Here is a 12721-nt window from a genome sequence, read left to right as displayed (position 1 = left end):
CGATTTGAGAGAGGAGTAGCTGTAATGTCTGCTTTATAAATCCTAGCAACGCCATCTCCCTGATCCAGCACACATTCCCCTCTATTATCATTCGTCTTCCTTAAATGGATTTCAGAATTCAACAGTGAAATTATTTTGCTAACATTTCTGTTTGCAATTGAAAATCGCTCTGGAGGTTATTTTGCTTCGGCATTAAAAATTGTATGGCGTGTGTGAAAACCGACTTCTGTCATTACAGACTTCTTCATTCTGGGATAAATTATGGAAATGGTTTTGCCGTGTTACAGGGCACACTTTGGAAAAGAAAATTGCTTTAGGTTATAGAGCACTTTTATCTTTAAATCTCACGCGTCTCATTTTAAAGCAGTAGAGTGATACATCTGTGCTGTACCTTTGTCAAAGAAGAGGTATTTGTACTGTACAAGCCACCAGAAAATGTATGGGAACCAGTCCTTCTTGTATAGCACAAAGAAGGGACTTTTACACTCTAGTTTTTGGTGGTTTAGAACAGTAATTCTCATCATGATTATAGTGTATACCTGTTAGCAAATATTTATCAGTCTATGGAGCTGTACCTCTAGTACCCCCTAAAAAAAACATTCATTTATACTTTTTGGAAAGCTAAAAATCACATTTGGAAAATGTTTAAAAAGATAAAGTACACCATCAGACGTACATATAGCATTGTTTGTTGAGTCATAAAACGTAACTATATATAAAATGTGCAGGGAGTTGCTGACAAGGAAAACTTGTCATGTCGGGGTGGTGATGGACGCTGGATGGCAGTGTCAGCGGCTCACTGCCATCATTGGTTGCCACAGGGCTGTAGCTACCATGGGGCGAGTGAGGCACTCGCCCTAGGCACAGCTGAAATGGGGCGCAGCCAGGGCCCCATTGGCAATAGGGGCACCAGGCAGCCAACACAGCCGTGGCTCAGCAAATACGCCCCAAAGAAGCTCCTGTACTTCTTTGGGCGTAGGGCGTTTTGCAGCGCGTTCCTACGCGCTGTATAACGCCCAGGTGGTAACCATGCCCATAGGCAATCATTTGTTTTCACATGTTGAGCGTTTTACAGAGCGTAGGAACGCGCTGTAAAACGCCCAGGTGTGAACCAGGCCTTAGAGAAGGAAATGGCTCAGATTTCTCATTACTAGTGTGGCATTGCTCACTAAAAAAGCATGCAGGAGACTGGGCAGGATGCTAAACTGCTGGGTTTGAATAGTGCTGGCATCATTCTCTAGTTATATTGTCATATAACACAGCCCAGGTAAGTAGATTGTGAGAGTGTGTAACTTTACATTCTGTTATACAGGTAAAACCTTTCCTGCACGTACATTTCAACTGTGTATTTTGCTGTATTCGTTTCTGTTAATGTACTCGTACAGTTGTGCACATTACAGATGATTTCAGCAGTCTGAAAATGAATGACATGACAGTAATCACAGCTCTTCATTTCAAAGTTTAGAAATGCAAACAGATGGGTAGTAATATTTCAACTGATCATTTCCTCTGTTGTTCTCAGCTGATGAACACGTTACACGCATTATTGCCAAGTGGAAGTTCACCTGTTATGCAGTGCGTAGCTTACGTGCTACGTCTAAGGGTCTGATGACTCCTTCAGGAATGACATTTATACATACAAATCTTACTTTCCTCTGTCCTTCCCATGCCTTGATCTGCCACAATAATTCTGATCTCTTTATTTAGAAATAAGGTATGTTTTATTCAAGTTTACAGCCCTGTTTTTCAACTTTTGTAGACGTTCTTCGAATCATGGCATGGGGCACTTGGTAGTTTTATCCAGAGAGATCTTGTTGTCTGCTGAACTCCTGATCCTAATTTTGTTTTATTTACAGGCCAGACAGATCCATCTAGCACTCAGATCTGCAGCCTCTCCATTGGCTCCTGTCCAGCGATGTGTACCTGCAGTAATGGTATTGTTGATTGCAGAGGAAAAGGTCTTACAGCGATACCAGCAAACCTGCCGGAAACTATGACTGAAATGTAAGCTTCCCTAATTCTTTTTAAATGAGGGAGACATGCAGGCTGCCATTGCTGACCTCGTTTTTACAATGCTAGTTGCCTGCATGACTTAAAGTAGAACTTAAGACAAAACCCTTTTTTTCATTTTGGGTAAAATAAAGGAGGGTATTTTTTGCCATCTGTCTCCTATTGGAGACTTTCCTTCACTTCTTGTCCCAAAGCCTCATCATGAAATGGGAGGAAATCCCTCCAAAGTGAGGGCTGTCCCCAAAACTAGTGTCCCCATAGTAAGACTTCCCCTCTATTACTGTTCTGGTGACTATTTTTTCAGTAGGTACTCTTTTGTGTAGATCGACCATGAAAATCAGTAAAATAAAATTTATATTGGAATGCCAGCCAAAAGTTCCTTTTGTTTAGGGAAAAAATGTATTGCTTCTTTTCCAAATGGGATCTGTTGGAAAACTTATGCTAACTTGCCGTATGGTGACTGGGACAGGTCAGGAAGCAAGACCAGTCTCCTTAGTGGGGGCATAGACAGCAGTAAAAATCTGACAGAGTTTCCCTTTAAAATGAGCATTACTACAAAGACACTGCAAAACTGAATTATAATGGAAGAGGCGAAAGAAAGGAAAGTAATCAGTAAAGTAAATGTAAAGGAATGCAGAGTAATATCATTTTTTTTAGAGATAGATCATCTGAAATGGTTGACCTTGGCCTTCAGGTGCTATATTACTCTGCACTGTTATCTAGTTAACCATTTACTTGCAAAAGGCTGCACAAAATTGCATTAATGCCTTTACACTCCAGATAAATTTATGGACACATTTTGAAAGGCCATATAGAATGAACCTGAATACAAATCCAGATTAAAGGACTGAAAATGCTGAAGGCACTTATTTTGATTTTTTATGGATCACCTGTAGTAAGCTCTAGGGACAAAATTGAAGTGAAATAGTTTGATACATAAGTGTAATCATAGCAGATTACATTGTATTGTGTGTATTCTGTGTACGTTGCAACTTTCACTTTTGAATTTCCCGCCGGCTGTGACGCCCGAAAACAAAACTAAAAGTCAGATGCCGGCATCGGCCGGCCGCGTACAGCAGAGGACGCCGCAGGCTCGCAGGGACAAGGTAAGTGACACTTTTCTGTGCATTCCCGAGTCTGGCTCGGGGTTACCGCTCCTGGTATTGAAAATTAACCCCGAGCCAGACTCGGGAATACTGCCAGGGAGGTTAATAGTGTACACCTTGATTTGAATATGAATTTAGTAATAAGATTATATTCAAGAGGGGAAGGTCCTACAGCCACACCCATAAAGTAATATGTGGACAAAAGAAACAGTTCCGAAGCCAAAAGGCTAAGGGCTGGAAGTCATGAAGGGCTTTTTAGGCAATTATAGGACCTTCACAGACACTTAAAATTGTGTAAAAATATCATATTTTATTAAAGAAATTAAAAATGCGAAACATAAACACATACAGTATATGCATATTGGTGCTCTGCCTAAACTTAGTAAGCATAAACTTCGTATACTCATATACAGAGATGATGTACAGAGATGTACATGGCAGCTCCTATACTTCTATCCTGACAGATAACTGTATCCTGACAGATAGCTGCCATGGCTACATTTATAAACATGCAGACTCTGGAGCTGACATGGTAAACGTATGCAGGACTTGAGTCCATACTTTTCAGAATCCAATGGCTGCATGCATTTTTAGGTCAGCCTTAGAACCTGTACCTTTAAATACAGTCAGCAATGGCAGCTCCCGCAGTGATATCCACACAGGTTCACTTTACAACAGCCATCAATAAAAAATGAGTAAGTCTGTACACTGTGTCAATTGCAAACAATAATATATTGCAATATAAACAGTAGTGGGTGCCATAAACCACTAACAGCTGTTCCCAGCACCCATAGCAACTTTATATAGTATTAGTAGAGTTACTATAAACATAAGCAGAGAATAGGGACAAAGTTTATTTGATAATGCGTTATTGCGTAATCATTGTTTCAGTGACAAAGAATGCATCATATATACAAGAGTCTGATCAAAGTCAACAATATAGAGTAGTAGTCAACGTAAAGCCCTTTTCATAAACTGGTATATAGTCATGTATATAATAACTGCAATTAAGACCAAACACACAGATTTATTATTTAGACATGCCATAAGACAAACATAGTATACCACAGCAATAGCAACAGAATACAAGAATGCCAGCAAAAGTCAAGGGCCAATCACAAGATATGGAATCTTAACACAAGGGTTTGAGGAAAGAATCACCCTTCTTTATCACGGAGTTTCTCAGTAACAGAGAAGCATACTCATAAGCTTAATTGTGAAAATTAGTATTTCACGATGGGAGCCCAGTGTCAGTTGTATGACAAGAACAATGGAGGTGGAAATACTGCAATGCTACCAAGGAGACCGTAATGGAGCAAATTCCAGTATGGCAGCAGTGCACACACACAGAGATTGGGAAGATCGGAGGCTGTTTTAAAAGAAAAACAGAGTGCAACATAACATTATCAGTGCAGAAGGAGGAAAAACAGCCACAAACTGATGTAGTTGAAGGTGGTTTGTAGCAACCATTACTGCATTATATTACTCTTTGCCTTGATAAGGTGTGCAGACGGATTTGGAGCTGTTGTACATGTTGTTGCCATTTTAAGGTTCACTGCACCTTGTTTGTTCCTGATTGTTATGTTGATCTCTGCACTCAGTATTCACTTACCATTATGCAGACACCCGAGCTTTAGGCCAAGAGTAGTGGGCCTCCTTACTAACAAATGTAACACCGATATTACAAATATAAAAATAACAATTTGACTCTATTACTTATGCATTGGATTTCACACATGAGTTGAATATCTTAGGGATACAAATGCATCGCCTTAAATGTAGATCAAATCTGTCTTCTACCTTTTTCCATAGTTTTGTGTCTTAAATATTAATTGCCTTACTTAATGTGTATGCATAGCCACATTTTTTTTTTTTTTTTGGACGGAGTAGGGAAGGATTACAACCTCTTGTAGCGTTGTTTGAGTCCCTTCTAGGTAGAATCACCCTGATGACCGTTGTCACGGAGGCAAAAAGTGATTGGAAATCCAAAACCTTACTGTAGTCACCAGTGACGTGCGGTACCTCGTCCCCAAGCTACTGTAAAGGAGGAAGGGAGGAGACAGGGAGGAGTCTCCCTGTCCCTCGCTTGCTCCTCACCGCTGAGGCGCTCCGTCCGTGACAGGTTACACAGCAGGGAGGATTTCCCTGCTGTGCAACCTATAACAAGCCGATCTGAATGGAGAATAAGCTGTCAGCTTCAGACATGATTCTAGGTGAGGCTCTTCCTCACCTGCCTCCCCTGACCGCACGTCCCTGGTAGTCACCTGAACAAGAAGTAAGGGTAAATCTTCAAATGGGGACATCTGTTGGTGACAACTTTCTAAGAGGGAAATTCCCCTAATTTTGTGGATATTTTCTCTCACTTCCTGTTTCATCTTCTGGGCAGGAAGTGCAGGGAAACCTTCCCAAAGTGACAGAGACAGCAAAAAATAAACTGACATGATTTTATCACTTCCCCACTGTATCCAAAACTAGAAACACATTTTTGGCTATGCATGCACTTCAGTTGCTCCTACAGTGACAGGTATTCAGAGTGGGATTGTATCCATTTCCTCAGATTCTGTTTATTTCTTTCTTGCACACAGTGGCTCTTGTGTGTATTGATCACCCAAAGCAACAACTAAAATTGTATAGAGTGGGGCCAGGACACAACACACTGAAGTATCATCTAAAGGAAAAAGGGTCATTAAATATAAATGGGGAAAAGAAACTTTAAAATGCATAAGAAATATGTTACAGGTAGAAATATGAGAAAGGTCATCTTGACTCGTTCTCAGTTTGTATGACTGTATTTAATTCTATTACTAACATTCAGCAGTCAGAGCTTCTTGACTCATAATATGATCAGCCTGATATGGATGACTTAATAGTCTGAGCCCCCAGTATAATACCGCTAGCAGTGTAAGCTGGTGTTGCTTTCCACCTTTTACACACTTTCTAGACATGCCTCTGTGCAACACAAGCACTTGACAGACACCGATTCATCATCCCTTGTAAAGTTAAATGACCGTGAGGCTCCTGGAAGCTGAACAGAGGCCTACCTCACCATGTGTTGCAGAAAAAACGGGCCCCATTTCCTTCTGTAATTACTGCCGGGGCTCTCTGTTACAGCTGATCTCCTCCACTGTCCGGTCCTCTCCAGGGCTCGAGTGACTTCACTTAATACGCAGCTGCGGTCCAACAGCCGGAAGAGTCAGCCGAGCTGAAAAACATTACACACGCTTTATTATAACACCAAATCATTACACGGGCTCCTGCTGACATTTCCGAAATGTAATTGATGGAGTGTTGAGTCAGGTCATTGTGCTCCATGGGCACAGCTGACACATCACCTCTTCTCTGTGCATCTCTGTCTCGGGACACTTAGCGCAAAATATTAATTAACAAATCCCAGGGGTCTCTTTGTGGCTTTGAGAAGGGCACTTTCAAAGGTGACCGAACTCTTCATGTAAAAGCAATCTTGGTAATCGGAAATTAGCTATGAAAGCGAAGATTAGTCATTTAGGAGTAATACCTGCCTATTATCTCTAAAATTACTCTCCCCTGCAGCTCTTTTTGCCTGGAATATACGCATGCAGCAGAAATCCAGTTATGGCATATGGGATTAGACGCTGAGGTTATTCTGGGAGTCAAAATTAGTCTTTTAGTGCAGATAGCTTCAGCCCAGTCTTATGACAATTTTGCAAAGTACAGTGAAAATGATTTATCTATTCATACATGAAGAATTGGAAGCCCCCGTATATGTGACGTTTATTGCTGATTCTCTTACAACCAGTATTGAAAGAAAGTAATTTTGTTACTGAGTACAATTTGTTAGACAGGTCCTGTTGCCCACTAATGCTCCTGAGTAGGGGTGCACCAATACCGATACTAGTATCGGTGCCGATGCCGAGTATTTGGGCGAGTACTCGTACTCGCCCAAATGCTCCGATGCCTAGCCCGATACTTATTTCATTACACGCTGCCCGGCTTCCTGATTAGCCGGGAAGCCGGCTCCATGCTCTCTCGTCATAAGTGGTCATTACACGCTGCCCGGCCAATCAGGAAACCGGGCAGCGTGTAATGACGCGCTGCCCGGGTTCCTGATTGGTCGGAAGCTGGCCAATCAGGAAGCCGGGCGTCGTGTAATGACGTGGCGCTCGGCTTTCTGATTGGTCAGGAAGCCGGCTTCATGCTCCCTCGTCAGCTCATAACGAGGGAGCAGGAAGCGAGAAGCATGGGGACGACTTCCCTGCTAATCGGGAAGCTGGGTGGCGAGTCTTTACATGCCGCCTGACTTCCTGAATGGGACTTTTGGTATTCGGTATCAGCGAATACTGAAAAAAAAAATATCGGTACTCGTACCCGATACCGAAATACGGGTATCGGTGCATCCCTACTCCTCAGAGTCCAAAAGAGGAAAGCTGTACTTTAAAATATTTGTCTGCAGTTCAGTATATTAATAACGTAGAGACATGGAGGGGAATTTATTAATCGCTAAGGGGGGAGAGGAGAAGAGAGGCACCGACCAACGCTGGGGAGGGAAAGAGGGGCAAGAGATGCTGGGGTCGCCTAAAAATTTCCTTGGCCAAAAAGAGGTTGCACGTGGAAAAAGTTTAAGAAGGCTTGATCTAGAGCAACAATTATGTATAGAGCATTTGTTACATACAGTTAGATTAATCTAAATATACTTATTTCATATACCTTTTGACTATATTCATTAGATGGAAGAAGCTACAACTTTTCTTATAGTGTGGTCCATCTAGGAAAGCCAAGGCTGGACAAACTCCTGGAGCCACATAGCCAGTGGGCACATTATATGTGATGCCTCATTACCCATACTGTGTGAAATATGAAGGTTACTATTGATAACACTGGGGCAAGTGTGCACAGCAGGCGATCTGACTTTGCTGTGACTTGACTTGCTGCTTGCATGTTCCAGGTCTGCAAGCTTAGAAAGTATTCAAGTCAGAGATAGACAGATGTTTAAGCTTTCACTACATATAGGTTTTCTTTAAAGCTGTTAGCTTCTATTCAGGTGTCATTCAATATATTTAGGAATTCCAACCTCATAGCATTTAGGATTTGTTGTTTTTGTAAAAGACAATGCTGCTTCTGATTTGCAGTTATTATTAACCCTTAAAAATGAGTGGAAGTGTAGCCTGTTCTGTAATCTGCAGCCTTAAAAATAATACCCTGGCTCTGATTTTATATTCATCATAATTTAATTTCTCTTCAGACGCTTGGAGCAGAATGGAATCAAGTCTGTACCTCCTGGGGCTTTCTCTCCATATAAGAAACTGCGCAGGATGTGAGTACCCTCAGTAATTGGTTTAATTTAACATTTGCCATTCTTTCTCTGATTTTTTTTTAAAAACAGGATGAAAACACACAGTGAAAGTTTTGCTACGCTTTCTACATAAATACATGATTGGCATCTATTTGTTTAAAGATATACCAACAGTTAGAAAACTCTATGGCTGCACAGTGGCGTAGTGGTTAGCGCTTCTGCCTCGCAGCACTGGGCGGTCCCTGGTTTGAATCCTGGCCAGGTCACTATCTGCAAAGAGTTTGCTTGTTTTCCCTGTGCTTGTGTGGTTTTCCTCCGGGTACTGCGGTTTCCTCCCACGCTCCAAAGACATGCTGTGGTAGGTTAATTGGCTCCTCTTTAAGTTGGCCCTGTATGTAAGCATGTGAGTGACCTTAGATTGTAAGCTCCTTGAGGGTAGGGACTGATGTGAATGTGCAACTATGTAAAGTGCTGCGTAAATTGTCGGCGCTATATAAATACCTGTAATAAATAAATCTATGTGCATGACAATGAGTGTTGAAAAATCCCTTCTTCGCACCCCCTAGTTGACTCTACCTAGCCATATTTTACTCATGCTGGTCATTGCTTCAACTGATTGCATCTCTCGCTACACTTGGCCTGTGTATTGGCATCCTAAGTCGACCCTGGAATGTGGACGATGTTGGCGCCGGGACATTCAGTTGTAAATGCCATCTGATCAGCTCCTTCATTCACTAATTATGAATATGTCTGAGCTAAAGTTTCAAGGTTTTCACTTCTAATCACTCATTCCCAAAGAGTCAGAGATCTGCTTAATTACTTATTTCTTTAAATGTCATGCCAATATATTTTCTGCTCTTTCATAAGCAGCCACCCATTTATTTCTCTTCTAGGGAGGACAGCGGTAGAACAAAGTTAATTGCTTTGCCTGCCAGTTTTCTGCCTGTCGTTCAAACTTTTCTGCCATGTGTTATCACTAAAGGCCAGCGAGTAATGCTGGAAGGCAAGCAATGAGTGATTTGCATCCTCACAGTATAGAAGTATATATTATATATACTGTTTTGTTTTTTTTCATCTGCAATTTCTTGTCTGATTCTAGATACCTACTTAATTACAGGGTTATGAAGGGTGATGTTTCACTGAGAAAAAAAAATGTGGTCAGACATTTCCTCTTCCTTATGTACTGTAACTCTTATGTCCCCAGGACCTACTGTGTTTTTCTTCTTGATTCAGTGCAGGGGGAAGAAAGGCAGCACTTCACTGCATAGCAAAGAAAGCAGAGAACATTGTACTTTCTGTTTTATTTTTCTTTCATGTCACATTTGCAGAATTGTAATAGTTGTAAATCTGATATAGAACTATTATGAAGGCGCCTTTTTACCTTCTCAAGCAACCACAGAGCTCTGAATTTTGAGGTGTTCTATTTTGCACATTAAAGGAGAACTATGAGGTGAGTGAAAATCACTCATCCTTATAGTTCGAGCCGACGTGTGACAATGAAACTGTCACACGTCGGCTCAATAGATTGCGAAGTGAGCGAACACATACCGTTTCTCGCTCACTTCTCGATCATCTCCCAGCAGGGAGCGGCGACTGTCAGTCATGGCTCCCTGCAGGGATTCCCCCCTCCGATCCTCCAGCACTGACTGGAGGAACGGACGGGGGAGGGGGCGGGTACAGCTGGCTCTGCCTCTAATAGGCAGAGCCAGCTGTCACTCACGCAGCTGGGTGAATCTCGACAGCATTGTCTAGATCTGTCCCGGCTGCGGCGGTCTCAGTATACCGCAAGCTGTAGCTCGGGATATAATAGTTGTAGAATTTGCAATGTGTTAGAAATATCTACTAGTTTATTTGATATTCACCAAACATTCACTGCAGGATAATCATCAAGGTGCATTTGTTTTGAACTTACAGAGTTATTTACAATTGGTGAATGTTTGGTGGAAGTCACATTATTGTTATTATTTGTATTATGCAGGATTTATATAGCGCCAAGTGTTTGAGTAGCACTTTACAAAATGAAGAGAGACAGCAGAGTTACAATTCAAATTCAACACAGGAGGGTTAAGAGAGCCCTGCTTGTGAGAGCTTACAGTCACTGTTTTATAAATTTGCCCTTTTAACCCCCTCCCCGCCGAGTGTACTATACACATATGTGGCCTCACGGAGCTGGGCTTTTTTGTGTGGGGCCGCATATATGAGTACTTGTGTCTGTGCTGAAAAGCATGCTCCATAGCATGCCTCCAGCATGGAGACTCAACGGTCACCGGCATCTCTGGATCTCGTACCAAAGAGCTTGGACAACCGATTCCCAATCACATGATCAATGTGATAGTCTGTGATTGGCTATGACAGTGATCACTAGCTGTAGAACCCTCCCTATCTCTTTCTCCACGTTGAGGAGAAAGAGATACATTGGGGGGATGCATCAAAACTGGAGCAGACAAAAACTGGAGCAGTTGCCCATTGCAACCAATCAGCTTCTCTCTTTAGTTTGTTCAGTTAAGATTTGAAAATGAAAGAGAGAAGCTGATTGGTTGCCATGCACAACTGCTCCAGTTTTGATAAATCCATTGTATCTCTCACTAGAGGAGAAACATTTTACGAAAAAAAGGTATTTGTTAAAAATAAACAAATATAAAATCATTAGATCAGGGCCTGACCTAGGTCATTGTTAGTGTTAGTATCAACAGGGCCGGATTTCCCACAAGGCCAATCAAAGCCCGGCCTCGGGGCAGCAGGGAGTAGAGGGGCAGCAGGGGTGTGGAATTCCTATCTCCCGATGCCCAGGACATGCAGTTCCGGGCACCGGGCGGGTAGTTTTTTTCTACATTTAGACCTGCTTTGGGCAAGCAGAGCTAAATGTACAGCGGTGAAGCCACCTCTTGTTTGGTACAAGTGATTCTGGCGATGTCGACGAGATCACTTGTATACAGCCTTCAGGTCTGCCATTCTCCATGGGGGGAGGGAGTGTGGTGGGAAGGGGGGCGCATTGAGGAACCTGGCCTTGGGGCAGCAGAGAGAGTAAATGCAGCCCTGAGTATCAATGTGGTTTAGATAGGAGTATCCATGTTACTGTCAGTGTGACTTGGGTAGGATAAAAAAACAAAATGCTTCTGCAGCTGCCCATCCTCCTCTGTGGATAGCTGTAGAGGCCACTTCCACCCACTGCTGGGATATTAATGCAGAATGAAATGGGAAAAACCTGTAAGGTGCACGTCATTTAAAAAAATGTAAACGTGTTTAAAGAAAAAAAAAAACAGTGACACAACCTTTAGAGGACCATCAAGTAACACATTTTGATTTTATTCTATTAAAGGTTAAATTATGCTGTAAATATAAGTAAATTATGTGTGTAAGTATAAGTAAATTATGTCTGTATGTAGCCTTATTTTATACAGTATAAGGTATGGCTGCCAGTAGTAGTATTTACTGTGATATCTTCTCTTGGGTACACAGCTTGGACAGGAGCTCATTGTAAGGTCACCAGCTCATACACGACCAAGTTTATTTGCTACCTGAATTTTATCTTGTTTTCTTCATTATTGTTTTCCAGAGACCTCAGCAACAACCAGATCTCGGAGATTGCCCCCGATGCTTTCCACGGCCTCCGCTCACTTAATTCCCTGTAAGTCGAATTTAGAAAGGGGCTACCAAATCAAATTAAATTACTGGGCCAGGCATATCTGGAATGCATGATCTCATGTTGCCCGCCCGCAGACTCTCTCCCTTATGTAATGCAGATTTTAATGTAATTTCTATTTCAGAATTACATTATGGCTAGTATTAAATGTGGAGCATTTTGCACTGGGAAAATAAATATCTCCTATCATGCAGTGACGGCATAAAGCCATTTACTCAGGAGAGGCCCTTTAATACCATGATGTTTGGGATGGCTGCACCGGAAAATGTGAATTTTAATGCGGCTCGCTTTCTGTGGGCTGGAAATTGATGAGATTCGGCAGCTTCTCCCTTTCATGTTAATTAGAACGTCATGCAGAGAAGACGTAATTAAAAAGTCCACAAAAATGCTGCGTGATTTACCAACCTGTGAAATATATTTAATATGTTTGAAGAAGTGCCTTATCTTGATTGGCGGTAATAGGACTGCTTTATTACTGCTACAGTGTAAGTGAAGACTTGTGCTAAAGCTGATTATTAACGTTATTGAAAAATTGATACGTTCAATTAATTTCACATGCTGCAATGTAATGCACTGAAAGCTTATAGTGCTTGCCTTCCTGCGCTATAGCACAGAGCGCTCTACAGCAGGAATCTAAAGTTAAACTCCAGACAAAACAGATAAATACACAGATTTTATATATATATATATATA

At 41.8% G+C, this 12721-nt stretch overlaps 1 protein-coding gene across 3 annotated transcripts in view; it reads left to right on the top strand.

The window, feature by feature from the left end:
• Positions 1 to 12721, top strand: part of SLIT1 (slit guidance ligand 1) — a 279649-nt gene that overhangs the window by 203899 nt on the left and 63029 nt on the right. For 2 of the 3 annotated variants that reach the window (XM_018565736.1, XM_018565735.1), the window contains 3 exons: positions 1883 to 2004; positions 8335 to 8406; positions 11942 to 12013. In XM_018565736.1, coding sequence (XP_018421238.1) covers positions 1883 to 2004; positions 8335 to 8406; positions 11942 to 12013 — 266 coding nt within the window. Of the gene's footprint in view, positions 1 to 1856; positions 2005 to 8334; positions 8407 to 11941; positions 12014 to 12721 lie in introns of all 3 variants that reach the window. The other variant, XM_018565734.1, reaches the window with a different exon arrangement.

The sequence above is a fragment of the Nanorana parkeri genome, unplaced genomic scaffold (genome assembly GCF_000935625.1).
Source record: "Nanorana parkeri isolate BGI_ZX_2015 unplaced genomic scaffold, ASM93562v1 scaffold881, whole genome shotgun sequence".
NCBI classification, from domain to species: domain Eukaryota; kingdom Metazoa; phylum Chordata; class Amphibia; order Anura; family Dicroglossidae; genus Nanorana; species Nanorana parkeri.
This window is presented reverse-complemented; position numbering and strand designations above follow the sequence as displayed.